This window comes from Trachypithecus francoisi, unplaced genomic scaffold (genome assembly GCF_009764315.1).
Source record: "Trachypithecus francoisi isolate TF-2019V2 unplaced genomic scaffold, Tfra_2.0 Lachesis_group3, whole genome shotgun sequence".
NCBI classification, from domain to species: domain Eukaryota; kingdom Metazoa; phylum Chordata; class Mammalia; order Primates; family Cercopithecidae; genus Trachypithecus; species Trachypithecus francoisi.
In genome coordinates, this window is record NW_022681468.1 from 60,445,962 (window position 1) to 60,473,597 (window position 27,636).

General features: G+C 40.6%; 3 protein-coding genes and 1 pseudogene across 3 annotated transcripts; 3 read left to right on the plus strand and 1 right to left on the minus strand.

Moving 5' to 3' along the window:
* Positions 1-1,626: 1,626 nt before the first annotated feature.
* CUNH14orf28 (chromosome unknown C14orf28 homolog) lies at positions 1,627-12,579 on the minus strand. Its single transcript, XM_033188163.1, has 5 exons — positions 12,289-12,579; positions 8,850-9,374; positions 6,204-6,293; positions 4,977-5,111; positions 1,627-3,518 (listed from the first exon to the last, which is right to left on the minus strand). The coding sequence occupies exons 2-5, from the start codon at positions 9,371-9,373 to the stop codon at positions 3,335-3,337; spliced, it is 933 nt and encodes a 310-aa protein (XP_033044054.1). The 5' UTR covers position 9,374; positions 12,289-12,579; the 3' UTR covers positions 1,627-3,334.
* LOC117071027 (protein transport protein sec31-like) lies at positions 10,898-27,305 on the plus strand. The gene is made up of 4 exons (XM_033190832.1): positions 10,898-10,944; positions 11,969-12,668; positions 23,973-24,124; positions 27,223-27,305. Exons 1-3 carry the CDS (start codon positions 10,898-10,900, stop codon positions 23,985-23,987), a joined length of 762 nt encoding a protein of 253 aa, XP_033046723.1. The 3' UTR covers positions 23,988-24,124; positions 27,223-27,305.
* Positions 21,033-21,980, plus strand: LOC117069705 (40S ribosomal protein S2-like). The gene is given in 2 exon segments (XM_033188164.1): positions 21,033-21,056; positions 21,059-21,980. Coding segments are annotated over 2 exon segments (804 nt in total). The 3' UTR covers positions 21,839-21,980.
* Positions 26,950-27,606, plus strand: LOC117071028 (annotated as a pseudogene).
* Positions 27,607-27,636: the final 30 nt, after the last annotated feature.

Genomic DNA, 27,636 nt, shown 5'->3' on the forward strand with positions numbered 1-27,636 from the left:
TCTGCTCACGGCAACCTCCGACTCTGGCTCAAGCCATCCTCCCACCTCAGCCTCCTGCATAACTGGCACTATAGGCGACAAGTGAACACCATCACATCCGACTGATTTTTGTATTTTTAGTAGAGATGGGGTCTCCCTATGTTGCCTGGGGAACTCCTGAGTCAAGTGATCCTCTCACCTCAGCCTCCCAAAGTGCTGAGATTACAGGCATAAGCCACGTGTCCTGCCATGTATAGCTTTTTATGTGTCATAGTAGTCATCTGATTATACAGTTGTTTGCTCATACTTTAGGAAAGAAATAGAACACGGGACTCACTCTAGTAAGCATGCCTGTGGTAGTCAGTTATCCTTTCTCTTCCTCTTTCATTGGATTAGATCTAATGACAGTTTAAACAAACTCTAAAAATTGATAAACTACTTTGAAGGAATAAGATTATTTGCAGAGGCCGGGCGCGGTGGCTCAAGCCTGTAATCCCAGCACTTTGGGAGGCCGAGACGGGCGGATCACGAGGTCAGGAGATCCAGACCATCCTGGCTAATATGGTGAAACCCCGTCTCTACTAAAAAAAAATACAAAAAACTAGCCGGGCGACGAGGCGGGCGCCTGTAGTCCCAGCTACTCGGGAGGCTGAGACAGGAGAATGGCTTGAACCCGGGAGGCGGAGCTTGCAGTGAGCTGAGAACCGGCCACTGCACTCCAGCCTGGGCGGCAGAGCAAGACTCCGTCTCAAAAAAAAAAAAAAAAAAAAAAAAAAAGATTATTTGCAGAAGTTAAAGAATAAATGGTTTCTTTTGCTGAAGCTAGTTGAAGAATCCTTCTTAAATTTGCTTATTTGTTCTTTATGCCAGATTGTAGAAAAGGTTTTAAAATTATTTTTGCTGACCCTGTAGGTATAGTAGTGGTTTGTGGTATGTTGATTAGAAATATATTCTGTGCTGGGCACGGAAGCTCACGCCTGTAATACCAACACTTTGGGAGGCTGAGGAGGGTGGATTACCTGAGGTCAGGAGTTTGAGACCAGCCTGACCAACATAGTGGAACCCTGTCTCTACTCAAAATACAAAAATTAGCCAGGTGTGGTGGCTGTGCACCTGTAATCTCAGCTACTAGGGAGGCTGAGGTGGGAGAATCGCTTGAACCAGGGAGGCGGAGGCTGCAGTGAGCCAAGATGTAACCACTGCACTCCAGCTTGCGTGACAGCGAGACTCCCATCTCAAAAAAAAAATATATATATATACACATATATGTGTGTATATATATATATTCTGATTATTACCTCATGTCTTTAGCTCCCCACCAGTAGATAATTCTGATTTCTCTAAGGGTGTTTATAGAATTACAAAGAATTTTCCATACGCTCACTTTCACATTCCGTAATCTAGTTAATTCTTTTTTTTAATCCTTTTTCTATTCAGTTTGGTCAGCAGGGGATAATTTCTTATTTCTATCAACTAACTGCTACCATAAAAATAAACTATCTGTTCTCCTTAAGCCTCAATCTGGGGTCAAGAAGGCATACTCAATTTCCATTACACACTAAATATATCAGTGATATGAGTTACATCCTAAATAACTTTTTAAAATCTGCAAAGTTCATTAGTAAGAGAAAATCTGGGAGCATTGCCTGCAAATAAAAGAGGTAGAAAAAAAATTTTTTATTAGCATGTTCAAGGTAGTCAAGATTTTAACAAACATCTTAATCCTCACAACAACCCTGTGAGGTAGGTAAGTCATTGTTTCATGATACACTAGTATTCCAAATAAAGTGCATTTCCTAAAAGAATAAATGTGCATTAGGAATAATTTTGTTAATGACACCATTTATGTTTACTCTAATATTCGTGTTATTGTATACTTCAATTCGTGCAATCAGGTGTCCCCAGAAAAGTTTACTCTAAATTAAATCCTATTCAGATATACCTGGGAAACCATCTAAATAAATCTTGGGGTGAATTTTTTTTTGTAAAATAAGTTTGATATATAAACAAGACTTTTCATAGTGTTTGCTAACGTGAGGCATTCTCAGTAATGTTTCACCCATATTTATCCATTCTCAGGTAAGTTTTCTCAACATGGCACCAAGCACTTTAGCAATTCAGCAGATGGCAGTGATCTGTGCTGTCATGTAGAAGTTTCTAAATATATTGCAACTAATCTCAATCCCAAACCTGAAGTGAACTATTTATTGAAATGTAAACACTAAAATGGTGATAAATTTCAAAAAGTATTTTCCCTTGAGAATCTTTATTTTTTCCCTTAAATGCAAAAAGAAGAGTGACCTTAGGGTCTTTATAAAGAAATGTAATGTTCTGATACCTATAAAATCCTAATGATTTGTATTGCAAGTCAAAGCCGCATGCTATCAATCACTACTTATAAGGGAGCCAGTAGACATCCCTCCAAAAATTTAAGTATTCTTTTCTCTGTGTCAATATAAAACCTCACTAGGAAAAGAAATATTTCCAGGCACACATTTCCCCTTAAATATATATTTAAAGTGCATTTCTATTGCTAGTCCGACACTAGTAAACATCCAGTTGCCTAATATTGTTTATAGTTGTTTTATCTGCAAAATATATTAGAGCATTTCAAATTACATTTAATTATAAGATAAACACTTAGGATAGTTATATAATTTATTTGTAACAACCTGAATTAAGCTTGGAAGCTTAGCTATCACTTAAAATCCACTGGCAGGTTTATAATACTTTAGGAAATAGTTAAAAGTAATTTGCCATTATAAAGAAATAGTTTAAGCTCTGAAAAATTTCTCATACTTTTTTAAAACTGCTGCAGGGATACTGGGCAAATCGAACAAATAAACTAAGCCATCGATAAATTATACATTCAAATCCATACTAGATCAAATAGTGCACTTCGGATTATAGTGAGGTAGGGCAAAGAAATACAGTCAGATATATTTTGAACTGTTAAATTACATAAACTAAAATACTCTTACCTAGGTTTTACTTGAATATCCAAAAAGAAAAATTTAGAATTCAGATGACAAAGTATTTCTTGAATTCAAGGACAGAATTGTAAAAATCTTTGAGGTACATATAAATAAAAAATACAAAGGCCACAAGATACTTTTTATTTCAACATAAAATATGCTCATATAAAAATAACTCAGGAAATATAAAAAAAATTACAAACAGTTTTTGCATAGATCCTCTATATAAAACATTTACCTGGGGTTAAACACTGAAAATACACTTCTGAAACTAGTATAGTTGAACTATTTTCTTGGATACCAAGTATACACAAAATAAAAGCCCTTCATCTAGGGGAGCATGGGCAGGAGGGAAAACAACTTTTAGCATTAGTCTGTATTTATTTCTCTGTTGCTCGAATATAAACCAATGATGACAAGAGGAGAAACTCTGGGGGTTTATTTAACAAAATTAAGTTCACATTTCTGAGCCCATCATAGTGCATCCAATGTCCACCAATCTGGAAAGCTGCAGAATAATGATGTTCCTCTTTGTTAAATAATGTGGCACCTTCCAACAAATACCTGCAAATTAAATAATATAGTATGGGAGAAAATTATAATACTTTGTTTTTAAGATAAACATTCCTTAAATTCATAACTAAGGAATAAAAACATCGAAATTGTTTGTATTCTGTTCCCTGAAAAAGATATCCATCTCTATAGATCATATAATATAATTGGAAATGTGGAAACTAATAATTTCTTTTTTTTTTTTGAGACGGAGTCTGGCTCTGTCGCCCGGGCTGGAGTGCAGTGGCCGGATCTCAGCTCACTGCAAGCTCCGCCTCCCGGGTTTACGCCATTCTCCTGCCTCAGCCTCCCGAGTAGCTGGGACTACAGGCGCCGCCACCGCGCCCGGCTAGTTTTTTTTTTTTGTATTTTTTTTAGTAGAGACGGGGTTTCACCGTGTTAGCCAGGATGGTCTGGATCTCCTGACCTCGTGATCCGCCCGTCTCGGCCTCCCAAAGTGCTGGGATTACAGGCTTGAGCCACCGCGCCCGGCCAAGAATTTCTTAAAAACATATTTTAACAGATGAACTTATAACCTGTATGGTTCTTTTAAAAAAGAGTAAACACATACATAAGAAAACTTTTACAGGGAAAATGTTAAAAGAACCCTTTATGTCCTGATTTGTATGCAGATATTTTTATTTATAGTGTTAAGTAATATTTTATGTTTAAATGATGACCACCTGCATACTATTACACACTTCTTTTTTTTTTGGGGGGGGGATGGAGTCTCGCTCTGTCGCCCAGGCTGAAGTGCAGTGGTGATCTCGGCTCACTGCAAGCTCTGCTTCCCAGGTTCACGCCATTCTCCTGCCTCAGCCTCCCAAGTAGCTGGGACTACCGGTGCCCACCACCACGCCTGGCTAATTTTTTGTATTTTTAGTAGAGACGAGGTTTCACCATGTTAGCCAGGCTGGTCTCGATCTCCTGACCTTGTGATCTGCCCACCTTGGCCTCCCAAAGTGCTGGGATTACAGGCGTGAGCCACCACGCCCGGCTACTACACACTTCTTTGACTTGAAATACAAATATTAGCCAGTATGTGTCAGGAATAAAATATTGTGCTATTATTATACTATCCAGTATTATGTGTCAGGCACTATCTTAAACACTTAGTATGTGCTTATTAAATCTTTACAATAATTGCACTAGGTTGATACCATCATCTCTGTTTTATAGATAAGAAAACTGACATGTAAACTGGTTAAGTTGTTGACCCAAGGTTAACTTATAAAAGATGGGGCTATGATTTGAATACAATTCTGTTTATTCTATAGTCCACATACCTACCCACTATGTGCAGTGCTAGTAACTGACTCCCTCTAATAAATTCTGATTCTATTCAGAATACATAAATTTAGAGACAGATATGATTGTTTTCAACAATATCACTTACGGGCTAGTCAAAATCATAATAGGATAAAATTTTTTTATTAGTTTTATAAAGAAACAACAACAAAAAACACCTACTTGTGATCAGACAAATCCAAGTAATAGGGTACATATGCCAGATCCTCAGATTTCCAATGCTGCATATTTAAGACAACAAAAGGGGGTGCCCCATGGCAGAAAACTCGTTGGGAAAATTCTCTTAAGCCACCACACCTAAAACAGAAAACAGGCATGAACATTATTACACTTGGGACAAAGTTGCCTCTCAACACTTCAGAGTTGTCTTTATGACTTTAATTTTCTTATAATTATCTATCATAGGTATAGGTAATGGTTAATATCTATAGGTATAGGGTAATTACTACCTTGTATCACCTAATAGTTCCAGAAGTTTATAAGCTGTGTTCCTTACACTAGAAATGATATGTTTAAAACTCCAGGAAATGCTAGCTATTTCTATATAAGCCAATGAAAGCATAATTCTGCAGAACTGATATGAACACTTTTATATTTCACTCTATATGCTGGTTTCAAATAATCATGGAGAGGGGAAATAATATGACTCTAATTGCTTTCTTTTGCCATTAGACTCTTTTATAAGCATGAACAAATTCTGTTCCCTCATATTATGAGGTATTAAGTATATGGCTCAGAATATAAGAAGCTGAATTATACAGTAAAATCTTGATTAACCGGAATGCTCAGGGTACAGTATTCTGATTAACAAACGTTATTAACTAAACCAAATTAACCAGAAAACCATCTGTTTCAGTATTTGTTGCTACAATATATTCGTTCACTTTCTGGACTTAATAGGTAAACTAACAGAATGTATTTTTATCTTTCCTTTTGTAATTAATCAGCTATAAGATCGTCCTTCTAAATATTAATTCTCATTATACAATAATGTAGTCACAGAAAATTTTAAGAGATTGGGATGAATATGTTCTGCTTCTCTCAACTTTTACTAGGTTAAGTTTTTAGTTGTCATTTACCTTTCTCCTAAATGGGGAGTGTAGAAAAAAATCCAGATATTTGAGGGTTCCGATTAGCTGGGTTCCGGTTAACCAAGGTTTTATTGTACCTACTCAGCAGTGGGGGGAAAAAAAGAAAAGGTATTTGCTTTGTATTCATCAATCAGCTGTAGTACCATATTCTATGTAGTGATATGCTCCGTAACAAAAACACTGTAAAATGTCATAGTAAACTAGGTTAATAAGATTCATAAAGTACTTCAAGGAGCACATCTTCGTATGTTCCCTTATAAACACATACTGTCATTTTAAATGTCTATCGTATACTCACCCGTGCTCTTCACAGAGTCCAATCTTGGAACAGAATAACTCATCCACAGCCAGTCTTATCAAGTTTCCATGTGGAATTTCTTGGGGAGGACTACAATAATTTTCAAATGCATGTAAGAACTGCTTCAACATTTTATATCTTAATATATTATTATAATAAATTTTACAGCTCAGTTTTTTTTTAGCAAAACCAATTATACCAAGTATAACCTCTATTACACATTTGGAATTTCTTGCAGATAGTAACCAGTTGAACTCAATAAACACTAATTATGAAATTTTCTTTTTTTTTTTCTTTTTTTTTTTTTGAGATGGAGTCTCGCTCTGTCGCCCAAGCTGGAGTGCAGTGGCCGGATCTCAGCTCACTGCAAGCTCCGCCTCCCGGGTTCACGCCATTCTCCTGCCTCAGCCTCCGGAGTAGCTGGGACTACAGGTGCCCGCCACCTCGCCCGGCTAGTTTTTTGTACTTTTTAGTAGAGACGGGGTTTCACCGTGTTAGCCAGGATGGTCTCGATCTCCTGACCTCGTGATCCGCCCGCCTCGGCCTCCCAAAGTGCTGGGATTACAGGCTTGAGCCACCGCGCCCGGCATGAAATTTTCAAAGAAACATATTTTTGTAGAAACAATCTTGATATATCCAGTTGCTGCTACGTTAATCTGAAACATTTGTGAGAAGATTCAAAAGAGGCAATCTGGTCTTGTGGGAAGGAACTAGGACCCAGAATCAGGGGAGTAGCTGATTAGTTACCTGATTAAATATAAGTAATAATCATTCCTTGGCCTCAGGTACCTAATCTTTAAAAAATTTTTTTTTCTACATTATTTCAGAGGTTGCTTTAAATATAGGATTTTTAAAAAAGTAGGCAAAACCTTAAAAGTTATAGAGTATGATGAAAAATATTTTATTAAATAGTATAAAATATAATATAGAATTATAAATTTATCATTATAGTTTCAAAATATTTACAGATGAAAAGAAACTACTTTTAAAAAAACAAGATATTAGGCTGGGTGTGGTGGTTCACACCTGTAATCCCAGCACTTTGGGAAGCTGAGGTGGGTGACTCAGGAGTTTGAGACCAACCTGGGCAACATAGCAAGATCCCATCTCTAAAAAAAAAAATACAAAAATTAGCCGGGCATGGTGGTGCATTCCCTTGGTCCCAGCTACTTGGGGGGTGCTGAGACAGGAGGATCTCTTGAACCCAGGAAGTCAACATTGCAGTAAGCTGTGATCACACCATTATACTTCAGCTTGGGAGATGGTGTGAGACCCTGTCTCAAAAAATAAATAAATAAATAAAACATTAGCTGGGCATGGTGGCATATACATTGGAGAGGCTGAGGTGGTGAGGCATGAGGCAGGAGGATCACTTGAGCCCGGGAGTTCAAGGCTGCAGTGAGCTATGATCACTGCAACACTTCTCAGTTGTCTTTATGACTTGAAAATTATTTCCATTGCTAGATATTTCAAATTAGCAATGCAGGAAAATAGACAAAATATATTTCAGAGAAATGTAAGTTTAACAAATTAGGGTACGTGAAGTACATTTCCAAATGGGAACAATCTATCAGGCTGTTTTTCTGGACCATAGGGCCAAATACCTTTCTGCCAACAATGTGTTTGGGTCTGTTTTTCTTCCACTGGCAATTATCCCCTTTCCAGCTCATGTCCCTTGGAGGCTTTAATGTTTCCCAACACTCCACTAGGGCTTGCCAATTTGGACTCTGTCCCTATCATTTACCAGGTGGGAGATCTGCCTTTTTTCTGAAAGCCAAAAACACTCATCTGGCTCCTTGCACCTTTTCTGTTCAAAATACAAGCTGCTTACATCCACATCTCCACGTGTGAGATGCCAAGTTCTGGGTTTCTATCTATAATTATGTTTTGGCCATGATATGAAAGAATATTTTTAATTTTCTTGTTCATGTAGAACTAGCCCTCCTGACAAAGACCTATTCAAAGGGCAAAACATTCCAAAACAGTATAAAGCACTCTTAAAGAGGTTAAATTTGTGACACTAAGAATCATCTATTGTCATATTAGTAAATTCAAGTAACAGTAATGTATTTTTCATACTGAGTAATTCATTACTTTGCTCCTGACAAGGTTATCAGCTGGTTTTGTAAAGTAATTACAAGATGTTTGGATGTAACTGGCTGTGACACTGTTTTCAGCGGACCTGTGGAAGAATCTTGCATATTTGTGTGATTGCTTCATGCATAAGTAATTATAAACGCTCTGTACTTTGGCAATACAGTCATTTGTCATCCAATGGGGACACATTCTGAGAAATGTATCCTTAGATGATTTCATAGTGTGTAAACATCCTAGAATGTGCTTACACAAAACTAGATGTATAACCTTTTACACATGTAGGCTATATGGTAAAGCCTATTGCTCCTAGGCTACAAATCCATACAGCGTGTTACTGTACTTAATACTGTAGGCAATTTTAACAAAATGGTAAGTCTTTGTGTACCTAAACATAGAAAGGTATACTAAATATACAGTATCCTATAAACCAGCATGGCATATGTGGTCCTCTGTTGAACCAAATGTCATTATGGGGTACACGACTACATATCTAAAGCAACATTCATTAAAAAAAAAGTATGTGACAAAACAGATGTTAGACCAACTTACTTTATATTAATTGTGCGCTGCTGATCCTCCTGCACTCGAGTTGGGCATCGCCAGTTGGAACAGTAACTCTCTTGAATGGTAGACATGAGATTTTCAAGATTTTTCGTAAAATTATCATGCTCATTTCCAAACAAATCAATTATTAATGAAGCTTTATGGACTTCAGATTTGTATTGCTGTTTTTCCATCTTGTCCCAAATCCAAAGTAGCTTCACAGTTGTAAAACTGTAGGTGTCCATTAAATAAAGAAAACAGTCTACAAACTCTCTACCAAAATGAAGAGAGAGTTCCCTAGGGAAATTTTCATTTTCATTAAGAATGACATATAATAACATCAAGAATCCATCTATGGTGCAGGTATTTTTCAGTCTTATTTCAACATAGAGCGGTGTACAGGATACTGCTTTGCGGCCAGCTTTGATAGTAAAAACACCCCCCCAAGGAAGAACAGGCCTCCAAAATGATCGATCTTGGTTATAGTTATTTTTAATTGATGCTTTGATCTCTTCAAACAGTGTCTTCATCCTACATTTTAAAAGTTTAAAACAGAACACATAAACTTGTAACTTTGTATATTAAACGCATAGTATGTTTAAATGAAAATAAATCTATCTAAAGACTCAAATCAAATGTGTCATTAGGCCTCCCAACATAGCAAAAAAATTTAAATGAGCCACTTTTCGGGCACTATGCATGCTGTCTGGAACGACCATTTAAGAAGTTTCAGTCTTTTTTTGAGGCACAGATGGCCATTTGATAGTCTTTATATCAATTACATTGCAGATTTTATCTGTGACAGAGGGAAATCCTGTAATTAAAAAAAAATCCTGAGGCCAGGTGTGGTGGCTCACGCCTGTAATTCCAGAACTTTGGGAGGCCGAGGTGGGCAGATCACCTGAGGTCGCAAGTTCGAGACCAGCCTGACCAACATGGAGAAACCCCACCTCTATTAATAATACAAAATTAGCTGGGTGTGGTGGCACATGCCTGTAATCCCAGCTACTTAGGAGGCTGAGGCAGGAGAATCGCTTGAACCCGGGAAGTGGAGGTTGCGGTGAGCCGAGATTGCACCAGCGGAGATGATGCCATCTCGTTCCAGCCTGGGCACCAAGAATGAAACTCTATCTCAAAAAAAAAAAAAAAAAAAAAAAATTCTAAACGAAAATAAAGCTATTAAAACCATAAATTAAGTTTGGTTAGGCATATTCCTAATGTAAACCTCCTCCTTCCTCCTTCCAAAATACAGGCTGTGCTTGCTTCATTTTCTTGTTAATATGGGTGGTTCCATTTAAGAAACTAATATAATGGGATCTCTTAATTGGGGGTACAGAATAATAGCTATTCCGTAATCGTTGTTTTAGCTATACTACATATTTTATCTGTTGTATAGAAAAACTATGTTAAAAAAAAAACAGAAAACTCCTGTTGCTATATAGACTAAGACTAATTCTGACATTTAGCTTTGAAAGACAGCATGAGGAGTAATCATGAAATCAATCTTAAGTGAATAGTAGCATAGCTAATATTGCTAATTACATTGGGATTTTTATCTGCAACTCAGAATTGTGCTATTAATTGTGCAATTTAGATATACTATAATTTTTAACTACAGAGGCTATGCTATGAAGATCTGATTCAGAACTTGATAAATATCCTGATTATTCTCTATGCATGTTTTGGGAATGAACCAACGCATCTTCCCTTTTCAAACTGGCACTTTCCCCCCAATCTTAAGGACCACTAGGCACTTTGTTTTTAAAGCCACGGCGAGTATTTTAATAAATATGTTGTGTTATATGTATGTTACATAGCGCACATATTTTTGAAAGAAATGAGTTCTTTTTGCAATTGTATTGAAAAAACTCCTTCACTTTACTTGGGACAAGCAAATAAACTGACATCATAATGTTTTCCAAGGTTACTTTTGTGGAGAAGTACTGTTATGAAAAAAGGGAGGTATCTGAGGAGCGGAAACAGAGAAATGAGTGACTGAGATCAGTGTCTTATTTTGACCATCTTTTCAAGTGCTGCATCCTCCCCAACACAACATGAACTCAACACTTAATAAAGCTGCAGTCCTACGTGTTTTATTTGTGTAAGAAACTAAGTTCAAAACATTCTGCAACACGAGTAAAAATTCACTTCTGCAATATATTAAACACACATGAACACAGTGCTTTCAGTTTGAAGCAAGACATTGTGGATTCTAAAATATCCAGTAACTATATTTAGTATGAAGAGTGGAAGTTTATATCTAGTTGGCCAACACATTGATTCTAGTCATCCACTTAGGAAGAAGAGGGTGTGGCAAATCTGTAGCCTAGGAAAACACAAACTCAGTTTCTTCTTAATAGAAACTGACACGTTTTGCTTACAAATATTTTAAAAAACAACTAGGCATTCAAATACTTTAATAAACGAAAACAACTTTATGGTTTATTTCCGTTGAATTTCAAAGAACTTTGTAGCAAGGTTTAAGATTGCTTAAAGAGCCTGAGTTCAGATTCCTAAAATAGTGCATTGGAAAGGAAGCATAAATCTCTAGGATATTTTCTTCAAATTATCTTTAGATATGACCAAATGAAGTGTAACTAGCTCTGTAAAGCAACAGTTACACTCTAAGAGAATTAAACTATAATGATATATATGGCATGAAACTCCAGTCTTTCTCTGGGAAAAACGGGAGGAGGGAAGGTTTGGAAGAACTAGAGGATACTAATTTCATCATGAACTTGGTGATTTGTTCCAAAGTAAATTGCAATAAAAATGGGGGGTGGGGAGAAATGATGGAAAGATAGCTGTAAAGAGCTTTACTTAAAATTGTCTTAGCTGTTTAGCTAGGAACTGTAATTGGAAGGACTGGAGGATGTATTCCACTGGCTTTATTCTCCAGGCTCAACAGGCCCTCCAATTTGAATAAACCTGGAAAACTCTCGTGACCTCTATTTCTTCGGCAAAATATCTTTCTTTCGTGGTGACTTCCAAGGGAGGCAATCGGTACCCCAAGGTAGCTGTGAGGACCCCACCAACTGCCCATGGCATTGAATGCCAGACTCCCTAGGGACTCAGGGGTTCTAAAGGTCCCCTCTCAAATCAGCGCCCGAAATACGCCTCTAAAGCACAACCACGCGCTACCGCTCCCAACAGCGAAGGGCTTCCGGACAGGAGCAAGACAGACGCGAGGCGTGCGCCCCCGGGGAGCCCCCACGCTCCGTCCACGCCCACCCGCGCCCTGGGCAGCCGCGCCCGGGAGGCCTGGCACCGCGGCGGGCGGGTCTCCGAGTTAGGGGCCCGCGAGTCGGCTGGGCGCCCCCGCCTCTGTCCGGGCAGTGCCCCTCCGAGTGCCCAGGACTGCGGGCAAATGGGCTGGAGGGCCGGGCCGCGGAAGGCGTTCTCACACCGGCCAGTCTCCGTCCACCAGGAAGCCAACTCCTCGTACCTCCCCGGGGACCGAAAACCGCCGGTGCCGCCGCACCCGCCGCCGCCGCCGCCTGCTCATGGAGAGCCCGGGCTGCTGCCGCCGCCGCCGCCGCCGCCTCATCTATGAGTACCGCCGGCTGTCTCGGCCTCCCCCGGCGTGAGTTCTGGGCTCTGGCACGGCCTCCATGGCACCCGCCGCGGCGGGAGCCACAGCAGCTCCAGCGCCCAGGCCCAATCCCCCTGGACCCACGGAGCCAGGACAGCGGGACACGTCGCTTCTTATTACGGAGGAAGATTCTGCACGACCTCCGCCCCCTTCCCCAACCCCCCCGTTTCCAGCCGCCTGACAGCGCAGCTGCGCAGGCGCGAAGACGCCCCAGCCTAACGTGCGTGTGTCGGGTGTGTATACAGCATCCAGATTCGCCCAATGGGATCCAGGATCAGGTGTGGGGGGCGGGACCTCGCAGAGAGGGGCGGGGTTCCAGTGTTAGAAGATGGGTGGGGAAGCCGGAAGTGGGCAGGGTTTGCATGGAGGCGGAGCTTTATTGGCAAACCTGATTGGCTTTTTGAGGTTTGTACCATTTTAGGACTTGATTTTAGTTTGCTTCTGGGTCTTGTTTTCTCAAATTCTTAACCGAGAAAGAAAGCTTTGTTTTCTCAGTGAATTACAGGTTTTTAAGCTTTTGATTTATTTACTTAGCAAACAGTTTAATTAATCTGTTAAATGCCAGCTTTAGTGTTCAAGTTAATTATTGGCCAATATGTTGTAATTTACAGTGAAAGTTAACCTCATTTTGAAAAATTAGATTGCTTTAATTCCATTGTAAAGTTGAAAAAATTGGGTTTGGGAGATAATAAGGTCCCACACAGCAAGTGACAGAGCTGGAAATTCAAATTAGTACAACTTAATTCTAGTTTGTGGGCTCAAACACTATTTCTGTTCATTAGGGCCTAGTTTTTGTATCTCCCATAAAGAGGCAAGGCCCTATACGGCTCTGCATCTGGAGAACACATGCCACCCTGCAAAAACTACCTCTACTTGTAAGTAGGCATGCAGATCTGGTTGAGATTTTTCCCTATCCAGCCTTTCAACAAATAATGAGGGTCTGGGAAGTTAGCTCTAACCTTCAGAACTCATGAGGGCTGATGAGAGAGCTCAAGGCCGTCCCAGTAAATCATTGTGGTTCTCAGTCACAGGCTCAGCCTGGGAGAAGCTGGATGCCTTCTTGGCCAGTGTGGTGGTCGGCCAAAGCTGTGGAGGGAAACTTCCTCATGGATCTGTCTAAAAAAGTCTAGAAATGGAAGACAGACATCCATTTCTTGAGTTTTGGCTCTGCCCAAAAAAGAATAATTAATAGTTCTGGCAAAGCCTGCTCTTTTTGGTTTCCTGTTTTTTCTTATTTCTTATGGTGTTTTATAGATGAGGAAACTGAGGCTTTTAGAGATTAAACAAACTAGTGTGTTGGAAAACTTGCAAAAAGTTCACTCTCAATATTAATCCTATCCAACAGGTAGAAAAGCCCTTTAAAAATGTTTGTAAATGTGGATTATGTGTTTAATTATAAATCCCTCACAAGACATGGAATTCATTTTATACTGATTAGGTCATTCTCTTCCTGAAAACAGCCATAATATGGTGGATGACAGCATTTCTGGAAAATAGTATTGAGATTGCTCATTAAACTCTGCCGAGTGTCAGCTAGCTGAGGGAAACATGGATTCCGTGAATACTTGGATAATTCACAAACATCACTGAGGCCTTTAACTGAAATTTCCATTCTGCATCTTTTCCACTGTCTTCAAAATCTGACATCTAAGTTGTAGGGTTTTTAAAGATATCTTTACTGAAGTATAATTGGCATAGAATATATAGAGCATACTTAAAGTGTATAATTTTATCAGTTTTGACATATGTATACCCTCTTGAAACCATCACTGTGATCAAATGAGTATGTCCATCACCCTTAAGTTTCTGCTTACCTACCACCCTCCAACTCCGCCTTTTTTGTTTTTCAGAATCCTGATCTGTTACCTAGGCTGGAGTGCAGTGATATGATCTCGGCTCACTGCAACCTCCGCCTCCCCGGATCAAGAGATTCTGGTATCTCAGCCTTCCAAGTAGCTGGGATTACAGACGTGCACCACCATGCCTGGCTAATTTTTGTATTTTTTGTAGAGGCAGAGTTTCACCATGTTGGCCAGGCTGGTCTCGAACTCCTGGCCTCTGGTGATCTGCCCACCTTGGCCTCCCAAAGTGCTGGGATTACAGGCGTGAGCCCCCACACCTGGCCCTCATTCTCTTAACAGTGTATTTTGAAGAGAAGTTTTAACTTTTAATAAAGTTTAATTTATTATTTTATGGATTGCATTTTTAGTGTTGTTTCTAAGAAATTTTTCCCTACCCAGGCTCACAAAGAAATTTTCCTATGTTTTCTTATAAAAGTTTTACATGTTCAGGCTGTACATTTAGATCTATGATGCATTTTAGTTAACTTTCTTATATCGTTTGAGGCATATATCCAAGTTCATATTTGATGTATGGATACCCAATCATTGCAGCAATTTTTTTTTGAAAAGCCTGTACTTTTTCCACTAGGTTTTTTTTTTGTGTGTGCTTTTGTCAAAAATTAGTTGCCCAGCCCAGGTGCGATGGCTCATGCCTGTAATCCTAGCACTTTGGGAGACCGAGGCAGGCGGATCACAAGGTCAGGAGATCGAGACCATCCTGGCTAACACAGTGAAATCCCGTCTCTACTAAAAATACAAAAAAATTAGCCTGGCGTGGTGGCAGGTGTCTGTAGTCCCAGCTACTAGGGAGGGTAAGGCAGGAGAATGGTGTGAATCCGGGAGGCAGAGCTTGCAGTGAGCCGAGACTATGCCACTGCACTCCAGCCTGGGCGACAGAGCAAGTCTCCGTCTAAAAAAAAAAAAAATTAGTTGCCATATGCCATTTTATAAACTATTATCAGTCGTCAACCATATATCACACAGTATGCTAGCACTGGAGATATGTATCAGTAAGTGTTCTTTGGTTGCAAAGACTAGAGACCAATATTGTTAACTTAATTAGGAAATTTATTGAAAGGAGGAGTGATATAATAGAATTAAAGAAAATTAAAATGTATTGGAAGGATGTGAGGTATAATAGAATTAATTTAAAGAAAATTCAAGAAAAGAAAATACAGCTGGGCATGGTGGCTCATGCCTGTAATCACAGCACTTTGGGAGGCCAAGGTGAGAGGATTGCCTGATTCCAGAACTACTAGACCAGCCTACGTAGCAAGACCTAATTTCTACTAAAAATCAAAAGTATTAGCCAGATGTGATGGCACGTGCCAGTGGTCCTAGCATCTTCAGGGCTAAGGTGGGTGGATGGCTTGAACCCAGGAGGTTAAAGCTGCCGTAAGGTTTAAACATGCCACTGCACTCCAGCCTGGGCAACAGAGTGAGACTGTCTCAAAGAAAAAAATAGAAAAGGCAAGACAAAAGACAAGACCTTGATTGATAAAGGGGGGAGATGGTTTCCCAAAGGACGATGAAGACCTATTAACAGAAGAAGAAAAAATAGTGCTAGGGAGATGTCTGCTACAGTAATGTGTCCAAACTTTTAAAAAGTCCATACATGGTAAATGATGAGAATCAGGCAATGTGTGAGGATAAACTGAGGAATATGAGTAAACTGATGTCTATATGAGGTGTGGCAAAAAATTTACATATTCTTTATGTCATTGTAAGAACAAGCAAAGTATTAGGGATTATATGGAATGTTGAATTTATATAAAACTTCTCAATAAAATTCATCTAAAAACTTGATAAATAAAAGCTTATTTCCATGATATGATTTTTATTTCACATCTTTACTTAAACCTAATTATAATATACCTAAGGAAAGGTGTATATATTGTAATTATACAGCTCAATAAATTTTCAAAGTGAACACATGTGATGTGTATTCCAATTTAGTATACCTGCATAACAAATTATCCCAAAAGGTAGTGGCTTAAAATAGCAACATTTATTTTACCGATGAAGTTGAAATTTAGGCAGGACTGAAATAGCTTGAAAGCTGGGAGCCTGGAATCCAAAGTCTCCTTCTGTATTAGTTTGTTCTTGCATTGCCATAAGTAATTACCTGAGATTGGGTAATATATAAAGAAGAGGTTTAATTGGCTCACAGTTCTGCAGGCTGTATAGGAAGCATGACTGGGGAAGCCTCAAAAAAACACAATCATGGCAGAAGGCAAGAGGGTAGCAGGTACATCCTACATGGCTGGAGCAGCAGGAGGAGAGCGAAGGAGGAGGTGTTACACACTTTTAAACAACTAGATCTTGTGAGAACTCACTATCACAAGAACAGCAAGGGGGAGGTCTGCCCCATGATCCAATCACCTCCCACCAGGCCCCTTCTGCAACTTTGGGGATTACCACTGGACATGGGATTTGGGAGGGGACAAAAATCCAAACTATATCACCTTCGCTCATTGACTGGTTGTTGATACTACCTGTCATCTGGGTAACTGCCTCTGTGACCAGAATAATTACAAATGGTCTTTCCATGTGGCTCTGTGACTTTCTTACAGCATGGTGACTGGGTACTAAGGTGAGTGTCCCAAGAAGGAGAGCCAGGTGGAAGCTCTATTGCCTTTTCTAACTGTGCTAGTTTGTTCTCACATTGCTATAAAGAAATACCTGAGGCTAGATAATTTATAAAGAAAAGAGGTTTAATTGGCCTGTGGTCCCGCAGGCTGTATAGGAATTATGATTCTGGCATCTGCTTGGCTTCTGGGGAGGCCTCAGGAAACATACAATCATGGTGGAAGCGAGAAGGGGAAGCCAGCACATCTTACATGGACAGAGCAGGAACAAGAGAGAGTGGGGAGGTGCCACACACTTTTAAACAACCAGATCTTGTGAGAGTTCTGTCATGAGAATAGCACCAAAGGGAGAAATCTGCCCCCATGATTTAATCACCTCCCACCAGGCCCTACCTCCAACATTGGGCATTACAATTTGACATGAGATATGGGCAGGTACGCAAATCCAAACCCTATCACTAACCTAGTAACTGAAGTCATGCAGTGTCAGTTCTAGTGCATTCTATTTGCTAGAGGCAAGTTACTAAGGCCAGTCCTGTATTCAAGGGGAGAGAATTGTGTTTCACCTTTTGATAGACAGAATCAGAGCATCTGTGGATATGTTTTAAAACCACCACACTTATGTAATAAGCTCCCAGATCAAAAAGCAGAACATTACCAGCATCCCAACCTCCCCTTCCTTTCATTACCTCCCATTCCAAGAGTAATGATTATGCTGATTTCTTTTTTTTTTTTTTTTGAGATGGAGTCTTGCTATGTGGCCCAGGCTGGAGTGCAGTGGCACGATCTCAACTCACTGCAAGCTCCGCCTCCCAGGTTCACGCCATTCTCCTGCCTCAGCCTCCCGTGTAGCTGGGACTACAGGCACCAGCCACCACGCCCGGCTAATTTTTTGTATTTTTAGTAGAGATGGGGTTTCACCGTGTTAGCCAGGATGGTCTCGATCTCCTGACCTCGTGATCTGCCCGCCTCAGCCTCCCAAAGTGCTGGGATTACAGGCGTGAGCCACCGTGCCTGGCTGATTATGCTGATTTCTAACAGCAAAGATTACTGTTGCCTGTTTTTATATTTTATATAAATGGAATAATAAAACATAGGCTTTTATGTGTCTAGCTTGTTTCCCTCAACGTTGTTTGTGAGATTTATGTATGTTGTTCTATGTAGATTGTCCTTATTAGTATTCTGTTTTATAAATAGCACAAAATTTATCTAATTTTTTCTTGATAAGTGGGTAGTTTCTAGTTTTTGGCTAATATGAAGAGTTCTGATTTGAAATTTTAATACATGTCTTTTGGTATTATTTATATAATATATACATAAGTATGTGTTTCTAGGACATGTTTTTGGTATTTTTATGTATGTAATACACATACATGCGTGTACTGAAATTCATGTAGAAGTGAAATTACTGAGTTTAGGGTATTATATGTTCCACTTTGGTAGACACTGCCAAACAGTTTTTCAAACTGTACCATCTGCAGTGAGGGATCATGAATATGATTTCTTAATACCAGGTTTTATGCCTGAAATGACTGATGCAATCCTCTTACAATATGTATTCATGATGATCTCCTTAAATTCTTGAAAGTTACCATTGACAGAAGACTGGGCTTAGCTGGCTCTGTTGGCAGAATGTGGCTTCCTCAGCATGGTAGTCTTACACGGAGGCTCAGGGCTCTAAGAGAGTAAGTGTTTCAGTGAACAAGGGCAGACACTGCATGCCCTTTTATGACCTAACTTAGAAGTCTAGCCCAGTTTTCATACCCATAAGTAGATGATGGCAAATAGCAGAAGATAGTTTATTACTTTTTCCTCAATTGTCAGATAATTTAATTTTTAAAATTAATAAGAATTCAGATAATTTAATTTTTAAAAAATTTTACTCTAGGCTGGGAACGGTGGCTCATGCCCATAACCCCAGCACTTTGGGAGGCCGAGGCGGGCAGATCACCTGAGGCCAGGAGTTTGAGATCAGCCTGGCCAACATGGTGAAACCTCATCTCTATTAAAAATATAAAAATTAGCCAGGCATGATGGCACACACCTGTAGTCTCAGCTACTGGGGGGGCCGAGGCATGAGAATTGCTTGAACCTAGGAGGCGGAGGTTGCAGTGATCGGAGATGGTGCCACTGCACTCCAGCCTGCGTGATGAAGCAAGACTCTGTCTCAAAAAGAAAAAAAAAAAAATTACTCTAAATATAATAGCTCCTTCACTGACCAGCTTAAGGCTGAAATTCTTTGTAATAATGATAATGGGTTAACAATCCATTCAAATTTTCGTATCAACTACATCAAAACAATAATGATGTTTTTCTATTAAACATACACAGATGTTGCTCTACTAGTCTTTTTTTTTTTTGAGAAGGAGTCTTGCTCTTTTGCCCAGGCTGGAGTGAAATGGTGTGATCTCAGCTCACTGCAACCTCCACCTCCCGAGTTCAAGCAATTCTCCTGCTTCAGCCTCCCTAGTAGCTGGGATTACAGGCACCTGCCACCATACCCAGCTAATTTTTGTATTTTTAGTAGAGACAGGGTTTCACCATGTTCGCCAGGCTGGTCTTGAACTCCTGACCTCAGGTGATTCACCTGCCTCGGCCTCCCAATGTGCTGGGATTACAGGTCTGAGCCACTGCTCCCAGCCTTCTACTAGTCTCAATAAGTCCGCTTTAGAATTAAAATTATAATGCTAAGTTACATTATTAGTAAAGTATTTTTTTTTTATTATACTTTAAGTTCTAGGGTACATGTGCATAACGTTTATATCATGTATAACTCCCCAATGCAATCCCTCCCTCCTCCCCCCTCCCCATGATAGGCCCCAGTGTGTGATATTCCCCTTCCCGAGTCCAAGTGATCTCATTGTTCAGTTCCCACCTATGAGTGAGAACATGCGGTGTTTGGTTTTCTGTTCTTGTGATAGTTTGCTAAGAATGATGGTTTCCAGCTGCATCCATGTCCCTACAAAGGACACAAACTCATCCTTTTTGATGGCTGCATAGTATTCCATGGTGTATATGTGCCACATTTTCTTAATCCAGTCTGTCACAGATGGACATTTGGGTTGATTCCAAGTCTTTGCTATTGTGAATAGTGCCGCAATAAACATACGTGTGCATGTGTCTTTGTAGTAGAATAATTTATAATCCTTTGGGTATATACCCAGTAGTGGGATGGCTGGGTCATATGGTACATCTAGTTCTAGATCCTTGAGGAATCGCCATACTGTTTTCCATAATGGTTGAACTAGTTTACAATCCCACCAACAGTGTAAAAGTGTTCCTATTTCTCCACATCCTCTCCAACATCTATTGTTTCCTGACTTCTTAATGATTGCCATTCTAACTGGTGTGAGATGGTATCTCATTGTGGTTTTGATTTGCATTTCTCTGATGGCGAGTGATGATGAGCATTTTTTCATGTGTCTGTTGGCTGTATGGATGTCTTCTTTTGAGAAATGTCTGTTCATATCCTTTCCCCACTTTTTGATGGGGTTGTTTGTTTTTTTCTTGTATATTTGTTTGAGTTCTTTGTAGATTCTGGATATTAGCCCTTTGTCAGATGAGTAGATTGCAAAAATTTTCTCCCATTCTGTAGGTTGCCTGTTCACTCTGATGGTAGTTTCTTTAGCTGTGCAAAAGCTCTTTAGTTTAATTAGATCCCATTTGTCAATTTTTGCTTTTGCTGCTGTTGCTTTTGGTGTTTTAGACATGAAGTCCTTGCCCATGCCTATGTCCTGAATGGTACTACCTAGATTTTCTTCTAGGATTTTTATGGTATTAGGTCTAACATTTAAGTCTCTAATCCATCTTGAATTAATTTTCGTATAAGGGGTAAGGAACGGATCCAGTTTCAGCTTTCTACTTATGGCTAGCCAATTTTCCCAGCACCATTTATTAAATAGGGAATCCTTTCCCCATTTCTTGTTTCTCTCAGGTTTGTCAAAGATCAGATGGCTGTAGATGTGTGGTATTATTTCTGAGGACTCTGTTCTGTTCCATTGGTCTATATCTCTGTTGTGGTACCAGTACCATGCTGTTTTGGTTACTGTAGCCTTGTAGTATAGTTTGAAGTCAGGTAGCGTGACGCCTCCAGCTTTGTCCTTTTGACCTAGGATTGTCTTGGCAATGCGGGCTCTTTTTTGGAGCTTCTTCTCCGAGAAAACACCAAATGGCGGATGACGCCGGTGCAGCGAGGGGGGGGGGGGGCCCGGAGGCCCTGGTGGCCCTGGGATGGGGAACCGCGGTGGCTTCCACGGAGGTTTCGGCAGTGGCATCCGGGGCCGGGGTCTCGGCCGTGGACGGGGTCCGGGCCGAGGCCGCGGAGCTCGCGGAGGCAAGGCCGAGGATAAGGAGTGGATGCCCGTCACCAAGCTGGGCCGCTTGGTCAAGGACATGAAGATCAAGTCCCTGGAGGAGCTCTACCTCTTCTCTCTGCCCATTAAGGAATCTGAGATCATTGACTTTTTCTTGGGGGCCTCTCTCAAAGACGAGGTTTTGAAGATTATGCCGGTGCAGAAGCAGACCCGTGCTGGCCAGCGCACCAGGTTCAAGGCGTTTGTTGCTATCGGGGACTACAATGGCCACGTCGGCCTGGGTGTTAAGTGCTCCAAGGAGGTGGCCACCGCCATCCGTGGGGCCATCATCCTGGCCAAACTCTCCATTGTCCCGGTGCGCAGAGGCTACTGGGGGAACAAGATCGGCAAGCCCCACACCGTCCCTTGCAAGGTGACAGGCCGCTGCGGCTCTGTGCTGGTGCGCCTCATCCCTGCACCCAGGGGCACTGGCATCGTCTCAGCGCCTGTGCCCAAGAAGCTGCTCATGATGGCTGGTATTGATGACTGCTACACCTCAGCCCGGGGCTGCACTGCCACCCTGGGCAACTTCGCCAAGGCCACCTTTGATGCCATCTCTAAGACCTACAGCTACCTGACCCCTGACCTCTGGAAGGAGACTGTATTTACCAAGTCTCCCTAACAGGAATTCACTGACCACCTTGTCAAGACCCACACCAGAGTCTCCGTGCAGCGGACCCAGGCTCCATCTGTGGCTACAACATAGGCTTTTTATACAAGAAAAATAAAGTGAATTAAGCCTGAAAAAAAAAAAAAAAAAAAAAGAACCAAAATTAGTATTTTTAATCTCATTTTTCCAAAAGCTGAATTTTTGCTTTGAATCTATAAACTTTATTGGTAGATGTTTAAAAAGGTCCAGAGTCCACCACAACAGATAATCCAGTGATTATCCTGGGATGTAAAAATATCTGAAAAGATGAGAGGAAGACATTTATACCTGAACTTAAAGTCACAGAGCCTATCTGGAGAGGCTATGATACAGACACAACCAGCCCATAATTACCCCTCAATGAGAAGCCTCGAGAAAGAAATATCCTGATATCACTTTTCTCCTCCCTCTGATGAGAATGATGTATTGTCATTATTTCTATTATTATACTGTTTGAATGTGACACCTTTTCTATCTCCCTTGCTTCATTGACAGTTCTGACAGTTTCCATGCTGGTTGACAAAACAAGTGATTCTGCAGTTGCATAAAGTTATATCTATTTTACTCCTGTCATTTGTGCTGTGCTTGCTGTACATTTTTACTGCTATATGGGAATTTAAGAAATAATTTAAAAGTGTTTATTATTATTATTTGAAACAGCGTCTCACTCTGTTGCCCAGGCTGGAGTGCAGTGGTACAATCTCGACTCACTGCAGCCTCATCCTCCCAGGCTCAAGAGCTCTTCCCACCTCAGCCTTCCAAGTATCTGGGACTACAGGTGTATGCCACCATGCCCGGCTAATTTTTTTTGTATATTTTTTGTAGAGACGGGGAATCCCCCCATTGCCCAGGCTGGTGTTGAACTCCTGGACTCATGCGATCTACCCAACTCGGCCTCCCAAAGTGTTGGGACCACAGGGATGAGCCGCTGTGCCCAGCCAAATGAAAAAATCCATACTATCTTGTTACCGGTCTTTAAAATTTAAAATATACCCCATTTTATTTTATTTTTTGAAACTTATCCTTAAAAAATTCTGTTTGAAGTCCTATTTTTCTGTTGGGTGTCATGTTCTTGGTAAAGTCTTTAGATCAAGTTTGATGTACACAAATACCATATATCTGTCTATCCCAGTACATTTGCTGAGCTCCCATCATGAACTTTGAGTCCCTGAGGATCTTGAAGTTAAGAAGATTCCTGCTCTAGAAAATATGTAAGCTGTATAAACAACAGTAACAACGAGGGAGGGCATGAAAATCTAATTTCTGTAAATCAATTCAATTCAGTAGATCTCACAGCCTTATTATCTGGAGGAAAATCAGAACATACAGGCCCTAAATTTAGTCATAAACTTTAGTCTAGATATATTTTCCAGTAATTATTCAGAAGAAAGTGGTAGTCGTGGGGACTCAGTCCCAGAAGCAGCCGTCATTTGCCATTATATCAGACTCTGTTGCATTAAGTTTTCCAAAAATAGAATTCACATCTTCAAATTCACATATTCCTTCGGGTATCCCCAACAGAATTTTCCCCCAGTGGACAAACATTATGTTCTTACCTTTGACAATCATTTCAACTGTGATACAGGAATTCGATTCTAAAAATTCAGGGATAGGATCAGCTCTTTCCAATCCCTTCTAGCTCTAAATTTTAGGAAACAGTGGGTGCTGCTTTTTCCCAGTGTGAAGCCACATGGGCTGGGTCCTTTTTCTCCCTCACATCACAGAAAGTAAAGTAAGCAAATAAGGGAAAAATCAGATTTTAGTTCACTAAAAGTGTTCTTTTTATTTGCCTACATGTTTAGTATTTCTGGTGCTCTTTACTCCTTTGCATAGATCTAAGTTTCCCTCTGCTATCACTTCAGTTTGAAGAACTTGCTTTAACATTTTCTGTAGTGCAGTCTGCTAGGATGGTTTTTAAAAATGACTGCATACTCTTTTACTTTGTTTCCATTGAGACATTGGGTCTTTGTTCCTTCTTCTTGAATCTGGGTAGACTAGTAGACTTTGACCTACAGAGTACAGCAAAAATGAAACTCCATGGCTTCTGAGACTAGGTCGTAAAAGACCATGCAATTTCTGCCTTATTCACTTGAATACTTGCTCTTAGAGCCCTGAGCCATGATGTGAGAATACCCCTATCCTGGAGAGGCTATATTCTGGTCAGCGGAGCCAGCTGAGCCCAGCCTTCTAGTCATTCCTGCCACAATGCCAGATATATGAGTGAAGGTCTCCAGATCCTCCACACTTCCTATTCACCAGGTAAATACTACTGATGACCTCCCTTGATACTAAAAGGAGTAAAAAGATCACCCAGCTGAAACCTGCCCAAATCTCTCATTCTCTTAATCATGAGATATAATAAAATCATTATTGTTCTAAGCAACTATTTTTTGAAGCCCATTTATACATCATTAGATAAGTAGAACAGAATTTGGGGTGCCATTGTAATAAAAACCTAAAACGTGGGCATTGCCTTTGGGACAAGATGTAAGGAAGAACTTGAAAGAGCTTTGAGGAGACTGTTAGTAGAATCCTGACAGGCATTGAGGAGGATGTCAATGAGGGCTTCAAGGCAAGTAAGGAAAATGTTATTGGAAGCTAGAGGAAAGGAGGCCCTTGTCATGTCATGGCAGATGGTTTAGCAAATGTGATAACACAGCAAATAGAAAATGTATTTAATGAACTGCTGTATCTGGCCTAGATTCCCAGGAAGAACTTTGAAAGTATCAACTGTTTTTTGTTTGTTTTTGAACTATGTATCATAAGGTCTGGCTAGACAAATCTACACTAAAGAAATTATTCAATTTTCAAACAGAATTTAGAAGAATTATGTAGGAACTAGATCTGAAAATGAAACTATTTCTTTTTTTTTTTTTTTTTTTTGAGGCGGAGTCTCGCTCTGTCTCCCGGACTGGAGTGCAGTGGCCGGATCTCAGCTCACTGCAAGCTCCGCCTCCCGGGTTTACGCCATTCTCCTGCCTCAGCCTCCCGAGTAGCTGGGACTACAGGCGCCCGCCACCTCGCCCAGCTAGTTTTTGTATTTTTAGTAGAGACGGGGTTTCACCGTGTTAGCCAGGATGGTCTCGATCTCCTGACCTCGTGATCCGCCCGTCTCGGCCTCCCAAAGTGCTGGGATTACAGGCTTGAGCCACCGCGCCCGGCCGAAACTATTTCTTGTTGTTATTTTCTCCCAGCAGAAGATGCTCAAAGTAAGACAGAGCTGCAGGGCAAAGATAAAATCCTAAGGTCTTATTAGAAAAACATTAGTTCAAGATAGAAATAAATCCAAGGATGTGATTGTAAGCCTTTTGTTAAGAGTTCAGAAACAGATAAAAGACCTTGTAAGATTCTGTTAACTTAAATTCGTGAGATGTACAAAGTTAGAAAAGAGAGTTTTATTTTTTATAAAGGGTTGCAGTTTGCAGGCTGCCCATCCTGACAGGCTAGGAAGCATAGCCTCCAGCACGGACAGAAAGCAAGCATTTAGAGGGAGGGAAATGTGGAACAGGGATTTATGTCAAATGGGTTAGCTAAGTATACATAATCAACAGGTTATAGGAGGAGCTATAGATATTCACAAAGCGGGGCATGCAAGCATAATAAGCAAACATGCATGTTACATGCATCCCACGTTCACTTTAGGGTAGAGACTTAACATTTAAGTGCATTATAGAGTTGGGCCTCATATGTCAAAGGTGAAGGCACTCAGTACAGCCTTTGTAAACCAGCCAGAACCAGTCTAGGGTCAGTGGTCTCTTATCAGGAGAAAGTTACTAAAGTCAGCCTCTTGTCCAATCAAAGCTACGGTTGTGGTTTGAAGAACAGCGGTGTCAGTCAGTGTCTGGTGATTGATGAGCTGCAGTTGTTTTAGTATTGCTTACCTCAAGGCCAGTGCTTAATAGGCTGCTAGAGAAAAAAAAAATCTGTGGCAGTTAAAACATGCTTTAGTCTTTAAGTGTAGGGGTGCGCGACTTAAACCTTGTTTGGCGTGGCCTTAGGTCTTGTTTATAATTTGGTATCATATTGCCACAAAGTTCAAAGTCCATTCCATTAGTCTTATGATCTCTTATTTTATCAGTTCTTAGGGGTTAAAATACAGACTCTCAAACTTCAAGGTTTCTTTTTTTCTTTTTCTTTTTTTTTTTGAGACGGAGTCTCTCTCTGTCGCTGGGGCTGGAGTGCAGTGGCCGGATCTCAGCTCACTGCAAGCTCCGCCTCCCGGGTTCCCACCATTCTCCTGCCTCAGCCTCCGGAGTAGCTGGGACTACAGGTGCCCACCACCTCGCCCGGCTAGATTTTTGTATTTTTTAGTAGAGACGGGGTTTCACCGTGTTAGCCAAGATGATCTCGATCTCCTGACCTCGTGATCCGCCCGTCTCGGCCTCCCAAAGTGCTGGGATTACAGGCTTGAGCCACGGCGCCCGGCCAAACTTCAAGGTTTCTAAGAATCTTAAGGGCATTGCCCCATAGCAGCCTCACAGGGAGCCTGAGGTAGAAAAGGCCCTATCTAGAAGATATTTATGGATGTGGCTTTTACCTAACAAAATCGATTATAAGTTGATACACAAAAGAATCTGCAAAATTTGACAAGTCATTACGTCAGTTCACATTAAAACAAACAAACAAACAAAAATACAACAGAGACTATACGAAGTCAAAAAAAACTTCTGGACCCTCAAACTTCTATAAGCAGGCAGCAGGCTGAGGAGGCTACTCATCTGCGAAAATTGAACAGTTCTTGCAGAAAAGAATGTCTGAGAGGGCAAAACCAAGATCCCAAAGGGAAGAGCCAAAAATCATAGAAAATCATTCTCAGAAAGCAGGATTAGGCCTAACTGCTAATAGTAACATATGCCCAGGTAGATTTTAGAATTTCAATGGATCGGTGATTTCCTATTTTCCTCCTTTATTTAATGGAAATATTTACTGCAGTTATTCTATTCCTGTCCCACCACTGTATGTTGGCCATGTATGGGATAGGTAATTTGTCTTGCTAGTTCACAGGTTTTCTTTTTTTTTTTTTTTTTTTTGAGACGGAGTCTCGCTCTGTGGCCCAGGCTGGAGTGCAGTGGCCGGATTAGTTCACAGGTTTTCAGATCAAGAGTCTCGGAACAGTATGGCTGGAGCCTCATCCATACCTGGACTTGATTTGTTTGTCTCACCCACTAGAGTGTGCTTATTTGCAAACATCCACCTGGGATGAAAAACTCTACAAAGCCTGGTTCAGTATTGCCTATCAGCTGATTCTGAATGTTCAGCAGCTGAAGATGAACACAAGGAATTTTGCTCAAATTCTTGAAGTCGATGAAGTTCTGCTGTTTGAAAGAGCTACATTCTTGGTTACTTCCCATTACCAGTGCAAAGAGCATCATGATAGCCACAGATTTGAAAAGATCAGCAACATCATTAAGCAGTTCAGCTGAGCTGCAGTAAATTGGCCCCTTCTTTCCAGAGCACGGAATTTATGAATTCTAACTTCACTGCCTTCATTGACATCTTCACATCAAACATCTAGGTAAGGGTTGTTATGTCAGATCCCTAGATGCCTTCTGTAGCTATTCTGATCAACAGTTGAAAAGCCAGGAAACACTGAAAATCTGGAGAGTGGATGGCCCCAAGCACAGTCTCTTTATGCGTTGAATATTGCCAAATGCTCTTTCTGAAAATGCTGAATTGCCTTTTCTGGGGAGCATACATGCTTTTTAATATTCATAATATCGTGTGCTTAAAAGTGGACTTTGAGGCTGGGCACAGTGGCTCACGACTGTTAA

Excerpts from the sequence above, each read along its gene's own strand:
- LOC117071027 (XM_033190832.1), top strand. The coding sequence starts at position 10,898 with ATGAACTCAACACTTAATAAAGCTGCAGTCCTACGTGTTTTATTTGT. Across the intron at positions 10,945-11,968 it reads GTCCTACGTGTTTTATTTGT|CACAACCACGCGCTACCGCT; the intron begins GTAAGAAACTAA and ends ACGCCTCTAAAG.
- CUNH14orf28 (XM_033188163.1), bottom strand. The coding sequence starts at position 9,373 with ATGAAGACACTGTTTGAAGAGATCAAAGCATCAATTAAAAATAACTAT. Across the intron at positions 5,112-6,203 it reads GGACTCTGTGAAGAGCACGG|GTGTGGTGGCTTAAGAGAAT; the intron begins GTGAGTATACGA and ends TTTCTGTTTTAG. Across the intron at positions 3,519-4,976 it reads TTGGATTTGTCTGATCACAA|GTATTTGTTGGAAGGTGCCA; the intron begins GTAGGTGTTTTT and ends TTTAATTTGCAG.